This window comes from Delphinapterus leucas, chromosome 10 (genome assembly GCF_059928025.1).
Source record: "Delphinapterus leucas isolate spDelLeu-1000000601 "Yukka" chromosome 10, BTC_Dleu_Yukka2, whole genome shotgun sequence".
NCBI lineage: Eukaryota > Metazoa > Chordata > Mammalia > Artiodactyla > Monodontidae > Delphinapterus > Delphinapterus leucas.
This window is the reverse complement of record NC_143138.1, coordinates 104,475,857-104,501,920: the sequence shown is the minus strand read 5'-3', so window position 1 is coordinate 104,501,920 and position 26,064 is coordinate 104,475,857. Positions and strand designations below refer to the sequence as shown.

At 53.7% G+C, this 26,064-nt stretch overlaps 1 protein-coding gene across 4 annotated transcripts in view; it reads left to right on the top strand.

The window, feature by feature from the left end:
* The window catches only part of SLC41A3 (solute carrier family 41 member 3), a 66,836-nt gene extending 41,418 nt beyond the window's left edge, over positions 1 to 25,418 (top strand). For 2 of the 4 annotated variants that reach the window (XM_089919851.1, XM_089919852.1), the window contains 7 exons: positions 11,132 to 11,203; positions 14,775 to 14,919; positions 17,086 to 17,232; positions 19,263 to 19,407; positions 20,167 to 20,246; positions 21,826 to 21,960; positions 23,882 to 24,739. In XM_089919851.1, coding sequence (XP_089775977.1) covers positions 11,132 to 11,203; positions 14,775 to 14,919; positions 17,086 to 17,232; positions 19,263 to 19,407; positions 20,167 to 20,246; positions 21,826 to 21,960; positions 23,882 to 24,360 — 1,203 coding nt within the window. In that variant the 3' untranslated portion in view covers positions 24,361 to 24,739. Of the gene's footprint in view, positions 1 to 11,131; positions 11,204 to 14,774; positions 14,920 to 14,982; positions 17,233 to 19,262; positions 19,408 to 20,166; positions 20,247 to 21,825; positions 21,961 to 23,881 lie in introns of those variants that run through there. The other 2 variants (XM_022562617.3, XM_089919849.1) reach the window with 2 other exon arrangements.
* The last annotated feature ends 646 nt before the right edge of the window (positions 25,419 to 26,064 follow it).

The following is a 26,064-nucleotide window of genomic DNA, read 5'->3' as shown; positions in this document are numbered from 1 at the left end:
CAGCATTTGTTGTAAAGCTGGTTTGGTGGTGCTGAATTCTTTTAGCTTTTGCTTGTCTGTAAAGCTTTTATTTCTCCATTGAATCTGAATAAGACCCTTGCTGGATGGAGTATTCTTGGTTGTAGGTTTTTCCCTTTCATCACTTTAAAGATATCGTGCAACTCCTTTCTGGCCTGCGGAGTTTCTGCTGAAAATCTGCTGATAACCTTTTGGGGGTTCCTTTGTTATTTGTTGCTTTTCCCTTATTGCCTTTAATATTTTCTCTTTCTCTTTAATTTTCGTCAGTTTGATTACTATATGTCTTGGCATGTTCTTACTTGGGTTGATCCTGTATGGTACTCCGTGCTTCCTGGACTTGGGTGACTGTTTCCTTTCCCATGTTAGAGAAATTTTAAGCTATTATCTCTTCAAATATCTCCTCAGGCCCTTTCTCTCTCTCATCTTCTGCTGGAACCCCTATAACTCGAATGTTGGTGCATTTGACGTTGTCCCAGAGGCCTCTTAAACTGTCCCTGTTTCTTTTCATTCTTTTTTCTTTATTACGTTCTGAGACAGTGATTTCCACCACTCTATCTTCCAGCTCACTTAACCATTCTTCTGCCTCATTTATTCTGCTCTTGATTCCTTCTAGTGTATTTTTCATTTCATTTATTGTACTCTTCAACTCTGGTTCTTTATTTTTTCTAATTCTTTCTTAAAGACGTCTTGTAACTTCTCAGTCAGTGCCTCCATTCTTTCCCTGTGTTCTTGGATCATCTTTATGATCATTACTCAGAACTCTTTCTTGAGTAGATTGCCCATCTCCACTTCACTTAGTAGTTCTTCTGGGGTTTTATCTTGTTCCTTCGTCTGAAACATATTGCTTTGCCATGTCATTTTGTTTAAATTTCTATTTGTATTTTTATGTATGTAGTAGCTTAGTTACATTCCTCATCCTTGGAGAAGTGGCCTCTGTAGGGGATGTTCTCTGTGTCCCAGCAGTGCTCTCCCCTCTCGTCACCCAAGGGCCAGGGACAAGCTAGTCCCAGGGTAGGTTCTGACCTGTATTTTCAGACTCACTTCTGTGGGCTTCAGGATCGTAGTTTCCTTCCTTCTGGTGTCTGCCCCCTAGTTGGTAAGCCTGGTCTAGAGGCTGGTACAGGCTTTCTGGTGGGCAGGGCCATGTCAAGGGGCATGTCTAGAGGTGGCTGTGGGTTCAGAAAGTGTTTAGGCAGCCTGTCTGCTGATGGGTGGGGCTGTGTTCTGCCTGTTGGTTGTTTGGCCTGAGGCGTCCCAGCATTGGGGCCTACAGGCTGTTGGGTGGGGCCAGGTCTTGGTGCTAACGTCCCAAGCAAGATATCAGCCTCCAGATGCATACTCCTGGATATGTTAACCACCAGCTTTTATGTCCCAGGAGAGAGCCACAGCTGCCCAAGAGACCCTCCAAGACCAGCAGGTAGGCCTAGCCCAGGCTCCTTTGGAGTCATTGCTTTTGTGCTGCGACCTGGTGCTCAAGGGACTTTGTGTGCACCCTCCAAGCATGGAGTCTTTGTTTCCCCAAGTCCTGTGGAGTTCTTGAGATTCAGACCTGCTGGCCTTCAAAGCCAAATGCTCTGGGGGCTCCTCCTCCCAATGCCAGATCCCCACGCTGGGGAGCCTGATGTGGGGCTCAGAACTCTCACTCCCATGGGAGAACTTCTGTGATGTAATTATTCTCCAGTCAGTGGGTCACCCACCCTGGGGGGTATGCGATTTGATTAGATTGCAAGTATGCCCCTCCTACTGTCTCATTGTGATTTTTTCTTTGTCTTTGGATGTAGAATATCTTTTTTGGTAATGTTTCAGTCTTTTTTATTGACGGTTGTTCAACAGTTAGTTGTGCTTTTGGTGTGCTCATGGGAGGAGGGGAGCTCAAGGTCTTCTACTCCACCATCTTGTCTTTTCCAACCTGGTTTGTTTTTTTAAGATTGTTTTGGCTTTGGGGGGGGGGGTCTCTTGAGACTCCATATGAATTTTTAAATGAATTTTTTCTATTTTTGCCATTGGGTTTTTGATAGGGATTGCATTAAACCTGTGGATTGCTTTTGGTAATATTGACATCTTAACAATATTGTTTTCCAATCCATGAACATAGGATATCTTTCCATTTATTGGTGTCTTTCAGAATTTCTTTCAGTGACATTTTGAGCATACAAGTCTTTCACCTTCTTTGTCAAGTTAATTCCTAAGTGTTTTTTTCTTTTTGATGTTACAGTAAATGAAAGTTAAATTGTTTAATTTTTTCTTCAGATTGTTCATTGTTAGTAAAGAGACACACAAGTGGGTGTTTTTTGTTTCTGTTGTTGATTTTATATTCTGTGACTGATGGATTGCTTTATTAGTTCAGTTTTTGTGCAGTCTTTAGGGTTTTCTACATATAAGGTCCTGTCATCTGTGAGTAGAGATACTCTTACTTCTTTTCTCTCCAATTTGAATGTCTTTTATTTCTTCTTCTTGCCTAATTTCTCTGGTTAAGACTTCCAGGACTGTGTTGAATAAAAGTGGTGAAAGTGGGTATCCTTGTTTTACTTGATCTTAGAGGAAAAATTTCAGTATTTCACCATGAGTGTTATGTTAGTTGTGGGCTTTTGATATATAGCTTTTATTATATTGGGGTAGTTTCCTTCTATTCCTAGTTTGTTGAATGTTTTTATTATGGAAAGTTGAATTGTGTCACATGCTTTTTCTGCATCACTGAGATGATGGCATGGTTTATTTTCCTTCATTTTGTTGATAGAGTATGCTGCATTGATCAGTTTTCATATGAACTAGCCTTGCATTCCAGGAATAAATCTCTTTTGGTCATGGTGTACAGTAATTTTAATGTGCTCTTGAATTCTAGTATTGCTAGTATTTTATTGAGGATTTTTGTGTCAATATTCATAAGGGATATTACTCAGTGGTTTTCTTGTAGTGTCTTTGTGTGGCTTTGGTATCAGTGTAAATCTGTCCTCATAGAATGAGTTTGGAAATGTTGCCTCCTCTGCAATTGCTTTGGAAGAGTTTGAGGAGGATTGACGTTAATTCTTCTTTAAATGTTTGGTAAAATTCACCAGCAGAGCCATCTGGTCCTGGGCTTTTCTTTATTGAGAGGTTTTTGATTACCAGTTCAATCTCCTTGCTATTTATGGGTGTGTTCAGAGCTTCTATTTCTTCATGATTTAGACTTGGTCAGTTGTGTATTTCTAGGAATTTATCCTTTTCGTCTAGGTTGTCCAATTTGTTGGCATATAATCATTAAAGTACCCTCTGATAATACTTTTTATTTCTGTAAATTGAGTAATAATGTCTTCTCAGTTCTTTTAGTTATGTGTGTCTTTTCTTTTTTCCCTTAATCAGTCTAGCTTAAGGTTTGATCATTTTGTTGATCTTTTTGAAGAAACAGCATTTGTTGATTTTCTCCATTGTTTTTCTATTTTCTAGTTATCCCTAATATTTATTTTTTCCTCTATTTTTTATTGGAGTGTAGGTGATTTACAGTGTTAGCTTCTGCTGTACAGCAAAGGGAGTCAGTTATTCATACACGTTACCCGCTCTTTTAGGTTCTATTCCTATGTAGGTCGTTACAGAGCACAGAGTAGAGCCCCCTGTGCTGTTTAGCAGTCTTATTAGTTACCTGTTCTATATACAGTAGTGTGTATATGTCAATCCCAGTCTCCCGATTGATCCCTCCCCTCCCTTTTCTCACCTGGTAACCACAAGTTTGTTTTCTACATCTGTGACTGAAGTTCTGTTTTATAAATAGGTTCACTTGTACCATTCCTTTAGATTCTACATATAAGCGATATCATGTGATATTTGTCTTTCTCTGTGTGACTTACTTCACTTAGTATGACAGTCTCTAGGTCCATCCATGTTGCTACACATGGCATTATTTCGTTATTTTTCATGGCTGATATTCCATTGTTTGTATGTACCACATCTTCTTTATCCATTCCTCTGTTGATGGACACTGAGATCGCTTCCGTGTCTTGGCTATTGTAAGTTGTGCTGCAATGAACACGGGGGTACATGTCTTTTTGAATTATGGTTTTCTCTGGGTATATGCCCAGTAGTGGGATTGCTGGGTCATACGGTAGTTCTATTTTTAGTTTTTTAAGGAATCTCCATATTGTTCTCCACAGTGGCTGCACCAATTTACATTTCCACCAACAGCACAGGAGGGCTCCCTTCTCTATACACCCTCTCAAACATTTATTGTTTGTAGATTTTTTTGGTGGTGGCCTAATATTTATTATTTCTTTTATTCTCATAGCTTTTGGGTTTAGTTTGTTCTTTTCTAGTTGTAAAATTAGGTTGTTGATTTGAGATTTTTCTTCTTTTTCAACGAATGTTCCAGGTGCCCTTAAGAAAACTATGTATTCTGCTGTTGTTGGGTAGAGTATCATGTATCTATTTGTTAGGTTCAGTTTGTCTATAGACATGTTCAAGTCCTCTGTTTCCTTCATAATCTTCTGTCTGGTTGTCCTATCCATTATTGAAAGTGGAGAATTGAAGTCTTCTCCTATTATTGCAGAGCTGTCTACTTCTCCTTTCAATTCTGTCAACGTTTGCTTCCTATATTTAGGAGTTCTGATGGTTGGTCTATGTATGTTTATAACTGTTACGTGTTCCTGGTGGTTTTGTCAATGTATAATCAATATATATTTTATCAATATACACAGTCTTCTTATCAGTATATAATGTCCTTCTTTGTTTCTTGGATCAGTTTTTTACTTAGTATCTATTTTGTCTGATATTAGTACAGTCATCCTTCCTCTTGTTTGGTTGCTATTTGTAAGGAATATCTTTTTTCCACCTTTTCTCTTTCAATCCATGTGTGTCGTTAGATCTAAAGTTACCCTCCTGTAGACAGCATGTAGTTGGATCTTGTATATTTAAAAATTTACTCTACCCATTTATGTTTTTCGATTGGGAAGTTTATTTATATTTAAAGTAATTAGTGATAGGCAAGGACTAATTATTGCCGTTTTGGTATTTGTTTTCTGTATGTCTCATAGCTTTTCTCCCTCTCATTTTCTCCCTTTCTGTCTTTTCGATGAGTTCTTTTTTTTTTTTTGATGAGTTAATTTTTTGTAGTGATAGGTCTTGACTCACTTCTCATTTTTCTTGTGTATGTCCTGTACATGTTTTCTTTGTGGGTACCTTGGGGAATCCGTATAAGATCCTAATGTTATAATAATCTATTTTAAGCTGCTACCGACTTAAATTAGTCAAAAATTCTATTCCTTTAAAGCTCTACCCCGTTTATATTATTGATATCATGAATTACATTTTATATACTGTGTACTCAGTAATATAGTTGTTTGTTTGTTTGTTTGTTTTTTGTTTTTTTGCGGTACGCGGGCCTCTCACTGTTGTGGCCTCTCCCGTTGCGGAGCACAGGCTCCGGACGCACAGGCTCAGCGGCCACGGCTCACGGGCCCAGCCGCTCCGCGGCATGTGGGATCTTCCCGGACCAGGGCACGAACCCGTGTCCCCTGCACCTGCAGGTGGACTCTCAACCACTGCGCCACCAGGGAAGCCCAGTAATATAGATTTTAATTGATCATGAATTACATTTTATATACTTTGTACTCAGTAATATAGATTTTAATTATTTTTATGCTTTTGTTTTTTAAATCCTACAAAGGCATAAAAGTGGAGTTATGAACCAAAATTACAATACATAGGTTTTTATATTCGGCTGTGTGTTTGCTTTTACTGGAGAACTTTATATTTTTCAATATATATATTTGACTTTTGATCATCCTTTCATCAACTCCCTTTAACATTGACCATAGGGCAGGCCTAGTGGTAATGAACTCTGTCAGCTTTTATTTATCTAGAAATGTATTAAATCCCCCCTCATTTTCAAAGGACAGTTTTTGCCAGAATTACTTGTTGACAGGTTTTTTTTTTTCTTTCCGGACTTTAGATCTGTTGTCCTGACCTGATACATAAACTATGCTAGCTTCTGGTCTGACCTGTGAGTCGGGTGAGCGAGAAGCCCGTCTCTTGGGAGCCCTTGGACCAGCCAGAAGGTCACAGACAAGTCCATTCTTTCCCTCTGTCCCAAGGGAGGCCCAGGGGCTGGACGGCTGCCTCCTGTCTCCTCGGGGCTGTGCCGGGGGAGGGGCAAGGGCAACAACGACCTTTCCTCCCATCGTGGGTGAGGCTTCTCCTTGGCTGCTGCAGGGCCTGGCCTGGCTTCTAACCCTCCCACAGAGCTGCTGTGCTCAGTCTGTGTGGTTCATCCTGTGTTTCCTCCAAGGAGCGAGGGCTGGGCTTCCCTGTCCGCCCTCTGGCTGTTGTCACTCCCCACCAGCTTCCTTTTAAATGTATCTTTCGTTTGGTTTGCATGTGTCCTCCAGGACCTGCTTCAGGGGAGGGTCCTGGCAGGTGAACTGTCTGGACTCCCAAGTGTGACGGGGCCTTTATCCTCACAGCTGACCCCAGCCTGTCCGGATAGCGAGGCAGTGTTCACAGGTATGTTCCCTCAACTGAGACAGGCTTGCCGTGTCCTCTGTACCCAGTGTTGCTAATGGTGGCCTCGTGTCTCTTTGAGTCTCATTTCTTGTAGGTAGTCTGTTGATTTTATCTTTCTATCTGAACTTTTTTTTGGCGGGGGGCTGCGTGTCGTGCGGCTTGCGGGATCTTAGTCCCCCAACCAGGGATCGAACCCGTGCCCCCTGCAGTGCACATGCAGAGTCCTAACCACTGGACGGCCAGGCAAGTCCCCCTATCTGAACTTCTTTTGCATTTTTTTTTTATCATCCATGTTCTGAAATTTCACCGCGGTATTTCTGGCATGGACTGTTTTTCCTTACCTTATATACATGTTAGATTTTTCAATCTAAAGACATATGTCTGTCTTCAGCTCTATGAAAATCCTATTTTTTGTGATTTCTTATATTCTGATACGCATTCACATTCCCACCGTCTCTCCAACTTTAACATATCCACATGCAGCTTCTGGATCTGCCTTTTTCCATCTCTGTCTGGTTGTGCTTCATTCTGGGAAAACACCTGCGCTTGATTTTTCATTTCACTCGTTTCCTCTTAATCTTGCTCTCAAGCTCTGTGCTCCTGAGGTCATTGTGAGGAGTCCTGCTTGTCTCCGTGTTTTACTTTACATTCAGAGACCGAGTCTGTGCTTTCTAGAACCCCAGACGGTCTCTCCCTGTGCGAAGGCACCAGACTCTGCCACCCCCTGGTTTAGCAGTCCTAGAGTCTTACTCGGCTTCTGTTTGATTGTTTCCTTAGGCTTTTGCCTCCATTTGTGGAGTCTGCTGAGTCTGGCATGACTGTGGCCTTCAGGAGATAGGGATTCTTGGTCACTCGAGCATCCTCTATTTGGGTTTCCTCCTAGTCGGTTTATCTCCTTCTGTAGAGCAGGTGACCCCCTGATGGCTGGGGGGCGTCACAGTGTGTTCCCCGGAGGTACAAGCCGCTCACTGGTCTCACTGGTCTGTGTCCCTCTTACTATGGCCACTCTGGACACTTCCCTGCTTGTGACCCCAGCACACACCCTCGCTGCTTCTGCTCAGCCACGCATCCCATCGTCGGCACAAGCCGGTCAGGCGAGAGGAGAGGCGCCTCTTGTTGAAGCCAAGTCGCCACCTGTCTGAGGTGCCCGTTGTCCCCGGGGCCTCCTTCCTGGGCGGGAAACATGTCCTGCCGTCATTTCTGGGCGTGGGTCCTCTGTCCACCTAACTCCCCTGCTCTCTATGCCCAAGGATTTCCTCTGAATTTGTGTTATACTGTAGAAGCCTCTTCTTGTTTCCATTGTGTGTCTGAAGGCTGTCTGCTCACTGCCATGATGAGCCCTGTGATGCTGGACTGGAGTCAGAGATATCCTTGTAAACTCACATTTGTTTAGGACGTACAGAGGGAGACGAAACTAAATTTGCGTGTGTGCACAGCGGGGTTAGGGTGCATACACGTACGTTTCCTGGCTCCATCTGTAAGAGGACCTAGAGGCGCTGACACTGCAGTAGCACCAGGTGGAACTTGCAGGAGAAACAGGATGTGTGCATAGCTTCAGATATCTCCCCCAGGAATTGTGAATCGCTCTGGTAGTTGCAGAAAGTGTCCCCAAAGCTTCGATCTGCTTCCACGGAGGAGCAGCCGCTTAATCCCCTCCCCTGGAGCACAGGGCCGACCTGATGAGGGGCTTCTAGCTGATAGCGTGCGGGGAAGGGAAAACAGCGAGTCTGCAGGGCAGAATCCCGGCAGACGCACCTCAGCCGAGGTCAGGGCGCCTGTGATCAGCCGCGTGGTGTCACTCGCCTCGGATTCCACACACGGAGACGGCACCTCCCCTCGGCAGCCTTTTCCCTCCGAACCCGCACCCTCAGTTTAGTCATGCGGAGGCACCAGACAAGCCCACGTTGAGGGACCTTCTGCAGAATGCCTGAGCAGCGCTCCTTGAGGTGTCAAGGTGAGAAAGACGAGGGAAGGTGAGAACCCATCACTGCCTGGAGGAGACCAAGGAGCCAGTGGGGGATCTGGACTTACTTCCTGGAACAGAGAAAGGACAGTGGTGGGAAAGCCGGGATGTGCAAATACATCCTGTCACCTAGTTGGTGGTGTTGAGCCAGTGTTAACGTCTTAGTTTGATGACTGTCCTGTGGTTCTATAACACAGTGGTCCCCAGCCTTTTTGGCACCAGGGACCGGTTTCGCGGAAGACGATTTTTCCACGGCCAGGGGTGGGGAGGGATGGCTCCGGTGGTATGTGAGCAGATGAAGCTTTGCTCGGTGGCCCGCCGCTCACCTCGTGCTGTGCGGCCCAGGGGCTGGGGACCCCTGCTATAAGGTGTTACGGTCAGTAGAAACTGGGCGACAGGTATATGGGAAACTCTCTGTGCTGACTTTGGAACTCTTGCAAAAAAAAGTCTACATTTATTTAGAAATAAAAAGTTAGAAGGTTGTCTTTCCCTACCCTCCAGTTTGAGGAAGGAGGAGGACAGCAAGGGTCAGTCCTCTTTGTTAATCCAGTAAGTGTTTTTTGTTGTGAATGGGCCAGATGACCTTGTGAAGCTCTAACTCGCTGGGCAAGTCAGGACCTGGCAGCAAACAGGAGGTGCAGGCACAGGAGCTGAGCAGAATTAAGGAGGGGTCCACCGGCAAGCTTGTGGGTGGCAAGGCTCCCCAGGCCGGGTAGCGGCAGGAAGTCGTCCTCACCTGAGGGACGGGAGGAGGGGTGGTTCCCACAGCTGGGCCTGTCGCTGAAGGAGAGGCCGAGTGGCCAAGCTGCAGCCAGAACCGCAGGGCAGGGAGGTGTGTTGATGCAGCTGTAAGGGCTCGTGAGATTAAGAGAGGCTGAAGATGTTTGAGTGTGATCCAAACACACGCTTAGGAAGGGCCTGCGGGCTGCTTCTGCTGAGATGAATCTGGGTTGGTCTAGAGACGCTCCAGCTTCCCACTCCTTTGCCTTGGAGTCTTGAAAGGCCCCAGCCTGTGCCAGGGCTGGCCTTGTGCCTCTAGCTCCTAGCCTGACCTCTCCAGGACCGTCGTTCTAGGGGAAAGAAATGTTCCTGTATCTTGATGGAGACCTGACCCCCCATGCCTGAGGGCCCCTGCCCGAGGTTCACCCTCCTGGCCGGCCCTGTTCTTTCCCTCCTTCGCGGCTCCGTCCCCCACGGCCCTGGATAATGGACCCTCTGAGGGGCTTCATCTGCACACCAGTTCCCGCCACCATCCTGGCCGATTTCAGCCTCCACGGGGATAACTCAAACGAAACCCACGCTCCCCGGTGTCTGGACGGGAATCCAGTGCCCGTCAGCCCCGCTGCCGTCCCCTGGCCTAATTCCCTGACACCCGCAGCTGCTTCCCCCCGGCTCTCCCCGCCTTCGTCCCTGTGGGATCTCCAGGCACCCTCTCCTTTGCTCCCTCTGCTGCTCAGCCTGGACTTGGTTTCGGGCCTCTGGCGCCAGGAGGCACCTCCATGCCGCTTCGTGGGTTGTACGGGTTCTAGACTTGTGCACGTGTTTTACACGCTTCCCAGCCGGTGGAAATGAGGCTTCTTGAGGAAGGACTCCTTTTCTGATTTGTACTGGGGGTCGTGGGCCAGCACCAGCCCTCTGACTACCTTGGTATGTTGCAGTTGGTTGACCAGCCCTCTGACTACCTTGATACATTGCAATTGGTTGACTGACAGGAACCAACACACGGGCACCGGCATCTCTGGGCCGCGGGGGGGCGGGCGGAGCGGGTGTGGCCTCGGTGGGTCCCTCGCGGCTCTGCTCCACCTGTGCCCCAGTTCCTGGGAGGACACCCGAGGCAGGTGTCAGGCCATCTGGATGAAGCCAGAGCTGACTGGGGCTCCACAGTGGTGACCTGATGTGTCCCAGGCACCCAAAGACAAGAAGCCTCCCCTTACTTGTACAAAGAAAAGTAATTCTGGGGGCTTCCCTGGCCGTCCAGTGGTTGGGACTCCACGCTTCCACTGCAGGGAGCCTGGGTTCGATCCCTGGTCAGGAAACGAAGGTCCTGCAAGCCGCACGGCGCAGCCAAAAAATAAAGTAAAAAAGAGAATTATGTGTTTTCCTCAGAGTTCAGTAACGTAGTGAACTCAATGCAATAGGAGCCAAGAAAATACATTTGCTTTGAAACCTTTTCTTATCTACATCCTGAATTTTACTGGCAAAGGCTGTGACGTTAGGAGCAGCTACCCCTTTTAAAGGAGAAAGCTGCATTTCCGATCTCGCCTTTTTATCCCAAGAGAAGAGGGCCTTACATACGTTTCTTAAGCAGGATACTTTGCCAAGGTGGGTGCGTGGCTGCTGGTCACGTGAGCTGCGACTCGTGGGCGGGGAGGAGGGATGGCAGGGTGGGGGGAGCCCGGCACCCCTCATGGACCGGCCGGATGGTCAACGGCTGAGGTTCTTGGTGACATGCGTGCCCGCGTGTGCACGTGTATGTGTGATCGCACACCTGTGAGGGGAAGAGCTGGGCCTGTGTCCCCACCTCTCCAGCCCCGAGTCACCGTTTTGGAAGCTGGCAGGACAGTTGGCTCTGGCAGCAGTGAGGGGGCATTTGTTGGCCTGTCCTGAGACCCTCTCCAAGAAGGGTGGGCCTGGCTTCGGCGCTGCCGCCCGACTCACCCTTTGCCCTTCTTTCCATCCTAGGCCAACACTGGGCAGATCGATGGCCCCCGGGAGCAGCACCGAGTCATCAGCAGTAACCTCGCCCTCATCCAGGTGACCCTCGCCTTTGTCCCTTATGCTTCATGCGCGTCGCAAACTTGTGTCTCCTCCTAACTGTGGGGCCGCGGGGCGGAGGGGGGTGTCTCACGGAGCCAGGAAGCCTGAGGCAGCAGTAGGCTGGGCCTGGATCTGGACGGAAGCGTTTGTATCCAGAGCTTCCTGGGCTCCTCTGGCCGGGGCAGGCTGTGGCCACACCGAGAACTGGGCCCAGGTCACACTGGCGTGCAGGCGAGACCGTCACTGACCAGCAGGCTGCCCTGGGCAGGACACACAGACTCAGGAGGGGCCTTGACTTCTCACCTGGGCTCTGGAGTCCGTTTGCACCTCTCCACTGGGCATCTCCAGAGCAGTGTCCCCAGATCCGGCCCCGTCGCCTGCCCTCCTTACACCCCTCTTTGAAGTCCCAGACTCCGTCTGCTTTGGGCTGGAAGCTCGCTCTGGGGTGGCCCAGCTCAGGGGCCTCACCTGTAAGATGGGCTGCTGTGTGGCTCATCGGGTGGGATTCGCATGCCCAGTGAGCGACACTCCCGTCTGACCCGGCTAGAAACCCGACAGCCCTCAGCCTGCCTGTGTCCCTCACCCTTACATCCGGCCACTCTGAGGACCCTCCCCTGGGCCGCCTGGAGCCCAGCCCCGCTGCCCTGGCCTCCCCGTCCAGGCACCTGGGCTCCACTGCGCTTCTGCACGGCCCCTGCCTGGCCTTTTCTAACCCTCGAGCTCATGGGGCCTCCTCCCCCTGGAGCCCCTTTGCCGGCCCCCTTGTCCAGGGGTGGGCCCGGCCCTCTCCCCTCCTGGGATGTCCTTTCCCCTCCCTGTCACCCGGTGGGGTCTCTCCTCAGACCTGGCTCCAGCCTGGCACTGGCTGCCTCTCCGGGCCTTGCGGGCGCTGTCAGGCCGTCCTGGACGCAGTTTTGTGTTTAGACGTCTGCCTCGTCCACCGAGGTGCTTCACAGGGGCCGGGACTACAGCCTGTGGCTGAAGCCCCTGGAGGTTAAAGCTCTCATGAGGCCCCGGCAGAGGGTCTGCAGGGGCGGGTGGTAAACGCCTTGGCAACAGTCACTGGTTTTGCGTTTCTTTTCCTACCGAATCCTCCTCAACCAGTGTTGATTAGGTCCTGCTGTGGGCAGGCCCTGGCCTGGCACGTGGTCCTGTCACAGCGTGGATGCAATTGGTCTCCTTCATTTTTTAAAAAGCTTAACATCAAAGCATAAAGGGTGCAGTAAGTTCCATACTTAAACTTTTAAAATAACTTCAGTGTATTCTATCACGACAATGTACCCAAGAGTGATAACGTGAGCCAGGACCTCACGGGTAAGAGGGAAGGGCAGCCAGGGGCTGGCTCTGTGGGGCCTGTGCAGACCTGCCGAGCTCGGCCCGTCCACTCACAGACCCGTCACCCTGCGGGGCACCTGCAGTTACAGGCTCCTACTCGATAAGTTATACTGCAGTGAGAGTGTTCTCCTTTTGCGTAGGTTTCTTAAGAGAACTTCCTACAAGTTCACAAGGTATGAACAGTTTAAGGCTCTAGATGTTTTCCGAAAGGATTACAAAACATCTGATTTCTTGGTGCAATACCAGCGCTAGTATCAATAATTGAAATGGGACTTCCCCGGTGGCGCAGTGGTTAAAGAATCTGCTTGCCAGGGCAGGGGACACGGGTTCGAGCCCTGGTCCGGGAAGATCCCGCACGCCGCGGAGCAGCTAAGCCCGTGTGTCACAACTACTGAGCCTGTGCTCTAGCGCGCAGCAACGAAGACCAAACTCAGCCAAAAATAAATAAATAAATTTATTTATTTAAAAAAAAAAACCAAAAACTTCAATTAGTAGTTCCTCATAAGCTCACCAGCATGGGAAGGACTCTTCTAAACCCTTTCTGTGTTTGCAGACACATGGATTTGCCCACAGACACAGACCACACGAGTTCCCATGTTTCTATGCATAAAACATACTATACTGTACGTGTAACTTTGTAAATAGCACTTTTCCCTTAATAGTGACTTAACGAACGGACGTCACTCTGTACAGAGCAGCTCCAATCACCATCGTGATTATGTGCTTCTTTGTCCACATGTGCACGTTTCCCTGGGAAAATGCTAGATCATCAGGTATTTAGATAACTTAGACAAATTTCCTCCCAGAATTCCTGTATCATTTTACCACCATCAGTGTGTAAGACAACCATCGTCCCACTTGTTTGTCCGTGTGTACTTTGTACTGTCGACCTTTGAGTTTTAACTTTACTTCATCCGACAGGTAAGAAGTATACCCCATCCATCCATTTACCCGATGAGCAGAGACCCCAGTGCCAAGAAAATCAAACAGCACTTACTTTTTAATAGAGGAGGACCAGCCCTGGTTACAAATAACCCTAATCCTAACCTTCCAATGGGGATTAAATTTTCCTGATTACTAGGGATTTGATCATCTTTTGTGTGTTTCTTAGCCGTTTGTATTTCCTTTCTGTGGATTACCTGTCATATCCCCTATGCATTGTTCTATCACGTTATCTTTATATTATCATGATGGTTATTGTTGATTTGGTAAAATGGACTCATTATTCTGGATACTAATCTTTTATTAGTTATGTAAGACGGAAATACTTTCTCCAAGTCTATCCCTGCCTTTGTTTAGTGGTGTCTTTTATCACACAGAAGTCATGCTTGGACTTTGTAAATCTTACCTGTATTTTTCTTTATAGATTTTGTATGTTTCATCTTTAGTAGGAGGCCTTCCCTAATCCAAAATCTGAAACACATTATTCAATACTTTCATCCATTTCACACTTTATGTTTTTATGTTTAGGTATATGTGTGTGAACGGTATAAAGTCAGAATCTATTTTATTTTTCCAAGCAAATATCCGGTTTCTCTTACCTTATGTATTCCATCCTGATTTGAAATGCCACCGTCATCATAGTAAACTTTCATATATTCATGATTAACTTTTCATACATTAAATTTAAAATTTTCACATATTCACGGTTCAACTCCTGGACCCCGTTCTGTCCTGCTGACCTATTTGTCTATTTCTCTGCCAAGCCACCCAGTTTTAATACTATAGCTTTAAAATACGTATTCATAATGAAAATGCCAAAATTCCCATTTTCTTTCTCAAAGTTGTTATGGCTGTTCTTGCGCATCTGCTCATTTTTGTGAAAGTGAAATTTAAAATGAGTTGTCAGGTACCAGGAAAAATCTTGGGACCCTGAGTGGAATTCCGTGTGTGAGCTGGGGCGTGTTCTCGTCTGCGGAGGCTGACTGGCCTCGCGTGTGCGCTGGGGCCTCAGCTCCGACAGCTCTGGTGTCTCCTGGGGGTCCTGGGCGTTTCCGGGGCGTCGGGCAGGGGCACTGTCTGTGCTGCTGGAGATCACAGCACTTTTGTCCAAACCAGTTAGAGGGGCGGTGAGGAAACACGGGGGGCCCTTGACCGAGGACCCTACGCAAGATGACGGGGAAGGACGGGGCGGGGCAGCGGTTCCCGCAGGGATCGGGCTGAAGGGGGTGTTGGCTTTGTTGCGCTCGGGCGAGGTCAGCAGACCTGCCTAACGTCTGGTTCCTGCCCGCAGGTGCAGGCCGCCGTCGTGGGGCTCCTGGCCGCCGTGGCGGCCCTGCTCCTGGGCGCGGCGTCGGGGCAGGAGCTGGACGCGGTGGAGGCGGAGGTGCTGTGCGCCAGCAGCGTCATCACTGCCTTCCTGGCGGCCTGCGCCCTGGGTGAGCAGCCCTCGGGGTCCTGCGCGGGTCGGGACACCAATGGGTCTTCACACCCACCTTGACCTGGAGGGCGGCGAGGGGGTCCCTGCCCTCTGCTGGGGCGGAGACACGTCTGTCTGTGACTGGCCACCGGGAGGGCCTGGGCGGGGCCTGGGGCAAGGCAGGTCCTGCGCCCCCTCCCCCGCCGGAGGCCACCAGGCTTCACGTGAAGCTCCTTTTGGAGCCCTTGCGAATATCTGAAGCTCTCTTGTCCCTTACTTTATGTCTCAGCTCCCTGCACGACAGCAGCTCCTCTGAGAGGGGCCTGCGTGTCCTCTTCTACCATCTGCTGTCCCCACCCTGCTCCTGCCACGCTGCCTCAGGCCCCGGGGGGAGCTCACGCGCATCAGCGGGGAGCCCAGCGGCTGCGCATCTGTTCAGCACTCAGCACTCCCCGAGCCCACGTGCCAGCTTCTGTCCCAGAGCCCGGGACACGCTGGGGGCCCAACGCTGCGGGGCTCATCCTAGTTCAGGGTGATCCCTCAGTGCGCGAGCACACGCGTGACTCCAGTCTCGCAGCCTCCCCTGACTCGCTCACAGTCACGCTGTGTCTGCTTCACGCGCTTGTTCACTCGTGTACTGTCCGCTCCTCCACCACCAAGCAAGTAGTGTGAGTGCAGAGTCCGTGGTTCTTTCCACACTTAACCCAGGCACCGGTCAGCTCCCAGGTTTTCTGAATGGACAGTGGTCACACTGGTTCTCTCTGGGCCGTGTCTGTGTGCATCGTGCAAAGCGCACGCAGGTCCAGGAAGAGGGGTAGCCTTGTCAAGTCGACTGTTCACTCGCCTGACCCCCAGCAGGATGCAGCTGGTTATTCGGTGGCTGTGGTTCCTACCAGGCGGCTGCATCCCCGTGCAGGAGCCCAGGTCGGGGCAGGGCCAGAGCGCAGAAGCCCAGGAGCAGATTCATAGACCTGCTGCATGCCTGCACATCTGGGCCAGGGAAGGGCTGAACCTTCTGAGAGAACAGAGCCTAGGAGACACCAAGTCTCCAGAAGGCGGTGCCGCTCCCGGGGGGCCATCTTAGCTCCTGTTTTACAGATGAGAAGACTGAGGCCTCAGATGGGGTGCACCTCAGTAGCAAGGACATAGCCGGGATTGTCCCAAGATGAGGGGGACTCAGGAAGTGTGGCTGGTGCGTCACAGCATGACCTTGGCCTGTCTGAGCCATAAAGCCAGGCGGTGGTGCTGGTGGTTTGTAATAAGTGATCTCAAACTGGTGGTGTCCTCTATGCCTCCCTGTGGGATTGTCACCAGACCACCGGCTCAGCCAGGCAGTGTCAATTCACTTACAAATGACATTGCAAAAGCATAAAGTTGCTGGGACCTGGTCACAAAACAGCACAGACGGTGGCCAGCAGCATTCGATGGCACCAACGTGATAACTGTGATTAGAGTTACAGAACGCCGAGTCCAGTGTTAAAACAGCAGGGGCCAAGATGGAAAGTGTCTTCTTAAAGGCCACACAAGATGCTGTTGGATTTTGTCCCAGGCAGTGTGGCACGGGGGGTGGAAGCACGTCACAGTGGCCTCAGAACCAAGTCAGAACAGAAGCAGGTCCTGGGAGGCGTAGCGGCCACGAGGAAGGGCCTCTCAGGTCCAGCAGGGACGTCGCCCTGCACTCGCGGCCACGTGCTGGGCCCTGGCAGCCCCTCAGGCCCCCAGTGCCATGCTGCCTTCTGTGTGCCGCCCCTTCCCTCCCTCCCTCCCTCCAGGGACCACCTGCACTGCTGCCCCACACTGTCCCAGACCCCACCCTGCCGTCTTCCCCGCAGGCTCTGCCCCTTGGAAACCACTCACGGGCCAGTTGCCCTGCCCACCCCAGGGCTCCTGCTGCTCAGAGCAGTTTGGGGTCCATCTTGCTGCCAGGAGGGCTGTGAGCATCACACCTGTAGTTCCCAAGGTTGGGAGCCCAGGCCCCACCTGCCTGTGTCTCCCCGACGGTTCAGGGAGTCATCAGGGTGCTTGGGCTGCTCCACAGCATCAAGCCCGCGAGACACAGGGCAGAGTCCAAGCCTTGCGCCCCAGTGCAGGGAGGGACCCCGAGAGCGGGCGGCTCCGTGGGTGCAGCGAGCTCCTGGGCGGCCCTGCCACCCGCTCACCGGCCACCTGTCCCCTCCCCCTGCAGGGATGTTGATGGTCTGCATAGTGATCGGCGCTCGAAAGCTCGGGGTCAACCCGGACAACATCGCGACGCCCATCGCGGCCAGCCTGGGAGACCTCATCACCTTGTCCATCCTGGCTTTCGTCAGCAGCTTCTTCCACAAACACAGAGGTAGGGCCCGAGGCTGGGGTCTATCCTTTCGTAGGCGAGGCCTGGGGTCACTGGGCAGATGGGGGTCGCCCCCCAGGTGCCGCCGGCTTTTCCAGTGCAGCACGGGGACAGGTGTCTCCGGGCAGTGGATGTACAGGTTGTCAGTGCCCACCTCTGACAGAGGCTGGTCTGGGTGCTTCAGCACCTCCTCGCGGGAGGCACAGTTCACGCCGGACACACACCAGCTGCCCGAGAGGTGACTCCAGGGAGGAGTGTCACAGCCAAGGAGGCAGAAGCCAGGCTCCTCAGAAGGTGGCCTGTGACGTGGTCAGCCACCGACGGGGCGTTTGCACACGTTCTGGGAACAAGACCTTGTGGCCACGGCCCCCCCCCCCCGACGTCGCCCAGGTCCGCCTGGGGACACAGCTTGGCTCACACCCTGGACGCTGTGGACACACGGCAGCGCCTTGCCGGCGGCTCCCTCACTGCACTTGCACGGCTGAGCACCCGCTCCGAGTGTCCTGTCTGTGGTCTCCCACCTGGTGTGGCCCCCCCCAGGATGGCTGCACGCTTGTCCGGATCTAGCAGATGTCAGTTCCAAGTGCGGTCACGGCTTCCATGGGTGGAGTGGACAGCAACGAAGCTTAAACGTGGAGCATGGTGGGCCCGTGGACCCAGAGGTTTAAGGAATTGCCGGTTTTTACATGTGGGCAACAGAAGTGGCCCAGGAAACGCTCCCAGTGAGGGTGGCATGGCTCCACGAGCTCCAGCCATCCAGGAAAGGCCTGCAGCAACAGGAAGGGATGGTTTGGGAAGATGCTGGAAGTTCACGAAGTGGAGGTGAAGATCTAACAGTAAGACGCCTTAATTTTATTCTCAAACACTCTGAATTTCAAAGATTTGTGCACCGACTAGTTACGGAGTCTGATTTGCAAAGTAATTTTGAGTTACCGGCCTCCCCGGGCCCTCCTCCCTTTTGCACCCAGCCCCATGCCTCCACACACACCCTGGATGTCAAGTCCCGTTGGGTCACCCGTCCCTGCGGTGAGACACTGGGTTATCTCGGGGGTCCCGGCTGGGCAGCAGTCGGGTGGGTCCTCGCTGATGAGGGCGAGCCTGCGGCCACTGCGCCTATGCTGTCACCAGGGAGACGGCCACAGCGGCTGGGAGGCTACGGCCCTGAGCGGTGACGCTCCCAGCTGCCGTGTCCAGGCCAGCGGATACCTGCCGAGGCCCTGGGCCCATCTCTTGCCCAGGACGCTCAGGGCACAAGGATGGCCACAGCTGTTTCCTGCGGAAAAGGGTAGGGGCCCCAGGCCAGGCCTGCGCGCTGGGTGGGGGGCCTCCGCTCTGGGCGTGGCCGGGGTTGGCGGGCGCTTCTCCACAAGGCTGGTGAGTCACCATGTGTGCGGGTAAGAGGCGGGCGGGTGAGTGGCCACATGTGGCCCTGTGCGTTGGGCTCCGGCAGGGGCCCAGGTTCCTGAGGCTGATCCAGGCTGAGGTCCGTCCTCGTGGCTCCTGCCGCCTGGAGCAGGTGACACAGGGACACGAGCCCCTGTGAGAACGTGGGTGCCGAAGGGTCCCCCCCTGGGGTGGCCTCAGCAAGAGCAGAGCCAGCATTGCTGCCCATGGGTGTGTCCTGCTTGGCCACCTCCTCCCAGGCCGTCCAAGCAGGTCGGTGAGAGCAGGAGAGTTGCGTACACGAAGTGCCGAGCGCGGCACTGGCCACGGTCACGACCCCGTAAACGGAGCCGTGAATAGCGAGGCCGGGCTGAGAGCAGGCCGAGGAGGGCACGTGTGTCGAAGAGCCGCAGGGGTGTCAGCGAAGCAAAGACAGGTGCGGCGGGGATCGAGGTGGACAGGAGCCCATCAGCCACATGACAGGAGGTGCAGGGGATGGTTCATCCAGACTGGTGGGGACGGGAGCTGTTCCTCAGGCCTCTGGGGCCCTGAGTCCCCACACACCTGTCACCTCCGCCACCCAGGCCACAGCCTGGGCCCCACCCTGAGCTCCAGCCCCACGGCCCACACGCCCCCTCTCTTCCCCCCAGACAGTCGGTATCTGACGCCGCTTGTCTGCATCGGCTTCACGGCCCTGACCCCCCTGTGCATCCTCATCGCCAAGCAGAACCCGCCAGTCGTGAAGATCTTGAAGTTCGGGTGGTTCCCCATCGTCCTGGCCATGCTCGTCAGCAGGTGCGTGGGTGGCGACGCCTTGGGATCCGGGTGGGGTGAGCCGTGGCCTCGGGCGCCTCCACCACGCTCTTCACTCATTTCCCCTAAGAACCCTGGGCCTGGTGTATTGTGAGGGGCAGCCCTGTTCACAGGAGACGAGCACCAGCCACGGCCCCGCTCCCCCGCTGCGCTGGCCTCACGGCCACAGCTCTGTGAAGGCCATTCCCGCAGCCCAGCCACTGGTGAGACCTACAGGGCTGAAGGATCAGTGCTCCGGGGCCCTGGGCCCTGCAGCGCCATCCTTGGGGGCCCTTTCTGCTTGTGGACCCTGACGGGGGCCACCCCAGCCCTTTCCCATGTGCTCTCCTGAGTGACTCGGGGAGCGGAGGCTGTGGCCGAGGTGTCTTTGCTTCCAGAAGCTCGTGGACTCCAGGCCTTCGCTGAACCCCAGGGTTGGTGGGGCCAGGTGCTGAGCAGCTTCGGGGAGCGGGGATGGGAGACGTCACATGGGCCCCTCTTCCTGCTGAGCGCACCTCAGGGCTGTCACGTGGCAGGGCCCAGCCAGCTAAGTGGCCTCGGAAAGGGTCTGGTGGGGCCTTCTGCAACAGCCGAGACTCAGAGCAGAGGTGGGAGCCACGTGTGGCATCAGGGGACACGGGAGACCAGCTCGGCCACTCCGGATGTTTTGGGCGGGTGACAGGCTGACACGGCGGTCTGCGTGGTGAGGGCTGGCCAGCGTCCGCTCTAATCGTTTGCCATCTCTCCCCGCCCCCCCCGCAGTTTCGGGGGGCTCATCTTGAACAAGACCATCTCCAAGCAGCAGTTCCGAGGCATGGCCGTATTTGCCCCCATCATTTGTGGTAGGTACTGGGTCCCGTCACCTGGCTTCTGGGTGGTGGGGCAAGAAGAGCAGCTATCTCGGAGGTCCGGGCCCCGCCCCGGGAGGCTGCTGTAGCCCCCGCTCCTGCAGGTCACACCTGCCCTCACGGGCCCCCAGGACGAGAGCTGATCCCAGAGCCTTGAAGGCTTTAACCCGGGATCTGCTGGCACCTGGGGCCAAGTGTGGCTTCAGAACCGGGGTGTTGGCCTCTCGTGGCTTTCCTTTTAACTTAGACTCACTGACGACACTTAAAACTCAGGCATTTACACAGAGAAACCAGGATTCCTGTCTTCTCCTTAAAACACAAGGCTGTGACAACACTGGTTCACGGTGGGGTGGGCAGGAATCAGCTTGCCTCAATCTCCTCCATCCCCTGGGTCTCCTCCGGACCCTCCACTGGTTCACCTTCCAGGCTTAACTCTGGGCATTTAGCCCAAGCTCAGCTTGTGTCTAGTTTCTGGTAAGGCTCTGTAAGTGGGGCCGGCTGGTCGGAGAGGAACGAGTGTGACAACCCACTGCCCAGGCCGTCTGCAGTGTCCTGTACGTGCCAGGCCTGCACCCAGCCGAGTCCACAGGGCCTCTCCCAGTGCCAGGCCGGCCACTGACAAGGAGGACAGCAGCAGCTGGCCCAGAGGCCACAGGCCTAGAGAGTCCCCTGGGGTCCTCTGCTCAGTGTCTGTAGGGGCTGAGTGAGCACCGCGAATGACTTGCGCAGGGAGGCGAGGTGGGCGGTGGGGAGCAGTGCAGGGTGGGCTCCTGGGCGACCCGCGTGGTGGCTGGCCGGTTGCGGGCTGGCGAGAACGGAGCCCCAGGGAGACAGGAACCTGGATTAAGGGCCTAATGTGCAAAGGCCGCCAATTTATTTTCTTCTTTTATCTTTTTTTAAATAAATCATCGTGGGCTAAGCAAAATAGATCTGCAGTCACCCTCTGCCCATGGCCATTCTTTGCATCCTCTGGAGCAGCTGGGGCACATCTGGCCCAGTTAGGGGTCATCCTCCATAGGGATGAGGCAGTGGGCAACCCAACCGCCCTCTAAAGGGGACAGTTGCCAGGGGCAGGCCCCGCTCTCTGCCTGGAGGGGCTCCGAGGGGCCTTTGTCACTGGGGCCTGGGGCCCCAGCAGAGCTGGCCACGGTCAGCTCCCCAGGACGCCAAGAGCCACCCCCCTCAATGAGCCCCAGCTCGGCTGCCACACAACCCTCCCTCCCCTCACTCTCGGCCCTCTTACCTCTCCTTCCCGCCTTGAGGTGAAAAGTTCCTTCCTTGAGTGGCTTCCTGAGACCTCCCCGCCCACTTCCCTCCCTCCCCCATCACACCTCCTTCTCCTTAAGTGCTGCCACCTGTCAAGGTGATGCAGCTACTACCTTGATACCTCATTCACGAGCCCCAGGCCACACTTGTCTGGTGCCAGACACGAGATCTGTGGGCAAGTGGGAGGGAAAGAAAAGAAATCAAGGGCTGAACCAGTCAAGGAAGGCTTCCTGGAGGAGCTGGACTTAAAATAAGGGATAGAACTCAGAGACTGGCATAAAGGAGGAGAGATTCTTTCTCTTTGCAGGTGTTGGTGGCAACCTGGTGGCCATTCAGACCAGCCGGATCTCCACGTACCTGCACCTGTGGAGCACGCCTGGGGTCCTGCCCCTCTGGATGAAAAAACGCTGGCCTAACCCCTGCTCCACGTTCTGCAGCTCAGGTGGGTCTGGGGTCTTCCAGAGGCCACGTGGCCGTTTCTTTTAAGAATCTGGTGTCTGTGGCAGTAGACCCCTCAGCCCAGCCCCGACGTGCCAACGTGGCCTTCACCGGTCCGTTCGCTCAGCCAGAGGTACACCGACCATCTCCAGATACTGTGAGAGATGGAGGAGCCGATCCTACCCCTGGGGACAGACACGCTCCAGCAGAGCGGACGCACACGGGATTCCAAGTCGTGCTGTGCGCAGAAGGGCCTCGGAAAGGCTGGCGGGAGGCATCCCCGCTGAGGATGAGCGGGGGCGGGGGGCTGGGGCGAGGCCCCGAGGGGCAGGCGCTGGTCCTGCAGGGCCTGAAGCTTGAGGAAGGACCACGGAGTCTGTTCTGAGAACCGGGGACCCAACGCGGTGTCGTGTCTTTTGTTACTTTTCAAGTCCTATTCCTCTGCCCCCGCCTGGCCGGGAGGGAGGGGGCCTGGCTACCCCCCCAAACTCCAGCCTCTCACCTCCGGGGCCAGGACGGGAGGAGGGGGGGGCTCGTGCCGAGTTGTCTTCCGTGGCCACTAACCGTTCGCGTTCTGACTCCCCAGCATCTGGTCTGGGATGCAAGGCAGCAGCTCAGGGACCTCACCTCGTGCTGCTCCCCGGGCCGCGGAGCCCTGGCCAGCCCGCCTCGTCCCTCCACCTTCCAGAATCTTATGTTTGTTTCATATGACGTTCAGGGCTGTTGGATGAGTGGTGAGAGGGACAGGAAGTGTGTCTGCCTCACCTTGTCTAAAGTGGGGAGTCCCCGTGTATTTTCTGACTTGTCATCTGTATACAGAAAGGCTCTTTACCCTGTACTGCATGTATTTCAGCGTGCACCTGTCTTAGAATCACAGACTGGGGGCTTATAAACAACACACGTTTCTCACAGCTCTGGAGGCTGGACATCCAAGGTCAGGGCACCAGCACTGGTGAGGCCCGGCCTCCTGGTCCACAGACAGGGAAGAAGGGGGCGAGGGAGGTCTTCGGGGGCCCTTCACTCATGGGGGCACCTGACCACCTCCTAACACCATCATTGCGGGTCAGGTCACAACTTACGGATTTGGGGGGAAAGCGAATATTCAGTCTGTAGCAGCACATATTTACTGAATTCTTGCTGTTTAGTCTTTCTGTAGATTTTCTTGAGTTTTAATGCCAGCTGCCAATAGTAATAATTATTTTGCTTTTGCCTTTGTAAGTTTTTTAAAACAATCATCTTTTTCAAGTTAGCCCTCATCTGAATTTTCACCATGAACGTTCTGGTGCTCTTGTGCGTCCTCACCCTCTCGCTGCAAGTTATCTTACGGTAGACTTCATAGTTACGTTTGATTTGTCCTCCTTTTCTTTCTTTAGCTGATGAAACGCTTTATGGTTAACTCAGAAGGAAACGTAGACGGACTTCTCACTGCAGTTCCCCATTTCTGCCTGAGAAGCTGTCGTGTCCCCACGGGTGGTTTCATGGCGGTTGTAAACTGTGAAATCCCATTTCGCGCAGCGTCTCAAACCCATGAGCACAGACACTGAGGAGAGTGTGCCGATGGGCGTCCCCGGGTCCTGTGCGAGGGAGGGGCTGCCCACGCCGGAGCCTTCGGCCCCCCGAAGCCCTACATGTCCTCCTTCCTCCGCCCGGGGCCTCGGCTTCCCACCTCCACTCCCCACCACTTGAGCCCGGTCAGCCTTCCGCCTAGTACCCGTCAGGTTTGAAATGACTTTTGTTTCTGCTACTTGATGCTGGTTTTTCTCTCTTCCCTACGACGTCAGCTCCCAAGGGAATGACAGGCCTCACCCCTGTCGCTAGACAAGCTGCACACGCGGCTGCTCCGTAAGCACAGGCAGCAGGAAGAGGGGCCGCGGGCACCTCACTGCCAGCAGCTCATGCTGCCTCCCCTGCTCTGTTTCTTCCAGAAATCAACTCCGTGTCGGCCCGCGTCCTGCTCTTCCTGGTGGTTCCAGGCCACCTGATCTTCTTCTCCATCATCTACCTGGTGGAAGGCCAGTCAGTCCCAAACGACAAAACCTTCGTGGGGCTCTACCTGCTGGCGGGCCTGGTCCAGGTAACGATGGCCCCTGGGGTCCCATCCTGGGAGAGGTCCCTGGACACGCAGGACACAGTCCCCACCTTCTGGAAGTCCAGTCAGTCCATCCAAGCCCAAGGGCGTGATCAAGACGCACTGCTACAGGCACGTGTGGACTTCAGTCAGGCCGTTTTCCGAGACTCTAGCTGGGAGGGCTGGGGCCTCTGCAGGGTAATGGTGAGCTCCGGTGGGCACTCCCATGAGAGCGGCGTCAGCGTGTCCGTGACCCTGAAGGACAGGCTGGGGAGCCTGGGAGACTGTCCAGAGCAGCGCAGGGCAGGGAAGTGGCTGCGGGAACCTGGGACCTGACCAGGGCTTGAGGTGCCTCCACGAAGGACCAGCTGTCCGGAGCTGCCCCAGGAGGGGACCTCCGGGAAGTCCGAGCTGCACTTCCAGCCAGACCCCTGTCCGAGCCTCCGAGGCAGTGGGTGGAGCTGGGCGGTGCGCGGCCGCCAAGCTGCGCGGCACACCCGGGAGGAGCCCAGGGAGGGCCTGGGGTGGATGTGTCCACCTGGTGTCCACTCTTGAGATCTGCTGGTTTCTTGGTGACACGGGCTTTCTCCTCGGCCATCATCACCTTGTGTCTGCTCACCTCGTGACAGGTGACGATCCTGCTGTACCTGGCGGAAGCGACGGTTCGGCTGACATGGAACCAGGCCCTGGACCCGGATGACCACTGCATCCCCTACCTCACGGGGCTGGGGGACCTCCTCGGGACCGGCCTCCTGGCACTCTGCTTCCTCGCCCACTGGCTACTGAGGAGTGAAACGGTGCTGGATGGCACCTCAGAACCAGCATCTGGACCTTCCTAAGGAGCCCAGGCATCCCTGCCGCTCAGGAGAACCTTCCCCTCGTGCCCATGGAAACAGGGTGTGGTTTCTTCCCAGCCGGACCCCCAGAGAGGCTGACCCTGGCCTCTGCCGGTCAGCCGAGGACGCACACACACTCTGGAGCTGCTGCTGCCTGAGCCCGGGATGGAGCCTGAGGTCAGGAGCCCTTGCCGGCGAGCGTGCATGCCCGTGTGGAGGGGAGGGCAGGGCGCTGCGGCCTGAAGACGTTGAACCAAAGGCGCCTGTGCGCTTTGCAGGGCGGGGCACTGTCTGGAGCCCATGGAGCCCACGCAGCCTGGCTGTAGTGCAGCAGGAAGGACACCCTCTGTCCCCGAGCTCGGGACACTGAGCCTGGCTTCAGGGCTGTTGTCGCTCAGCCCTTCCCAGGACAGGGCCGGGCCGTGCCCACCCCCTCTTCTGCTCCCAGCATTCCTGTCAGTCAGTCAGTCAGTGCTTGCTTTTTCTCTTTCATTAGAACAAATCTCTCTCTGCTTATTTTAACGATCAGAGGAGTGTAAAAATAAAACTGGAACCCCAGCTGCACCCCGAGGTGAGTGTGGGATCAGCCCCAATACAAAGGGGACGGGGAATCAGCAAGCTGGACGGTGGGTTATTGCTACGGATCAAAGGAAAAATGTCAACTTTGCACGTGCAGCTGTACAAAAACTTTTAATTCACTCACATGAGGAGTTGGGCCCAATACCAGCAGGGACCTCAGTGCCCAGGAAACGGAAGTCCTGAGCACCTCAGAGGGACACCCACTGGGGGTGTGCGGGACAGAGGTCCAGCCGCACGGCCCGGACTCTCCTCCCGCAGAACAGGAGGCCGCCGGGCCTGGCTCCTCGTGGAGGGGCCGCTGGATGACCCGGGGCTTCGGGGAGCACCATCTAGAGATGGAAACACCCCCTCCCCCATGCAGGACACAGCAGAAATCAGACCCAAAAGCCCAAAAACTCAAAAGAGACAAACAGAATGGGCAGAGTTGGGATGATTCCCAAGCCTGAGAATCAAAACAGCATCTGAACAAAAACACTTCGAAAGGCACAAGGCAAAACACCGTTTCTGAGAGCCTGTGTCCGGCCCACTGACTTGTCTCCTTCTGCAGGACAGACCTCACTCCGTGAAAACACACGGTCACCCTCAACAATGCACACACCTCAGTGCTCAGAACGTGGCTGTACAG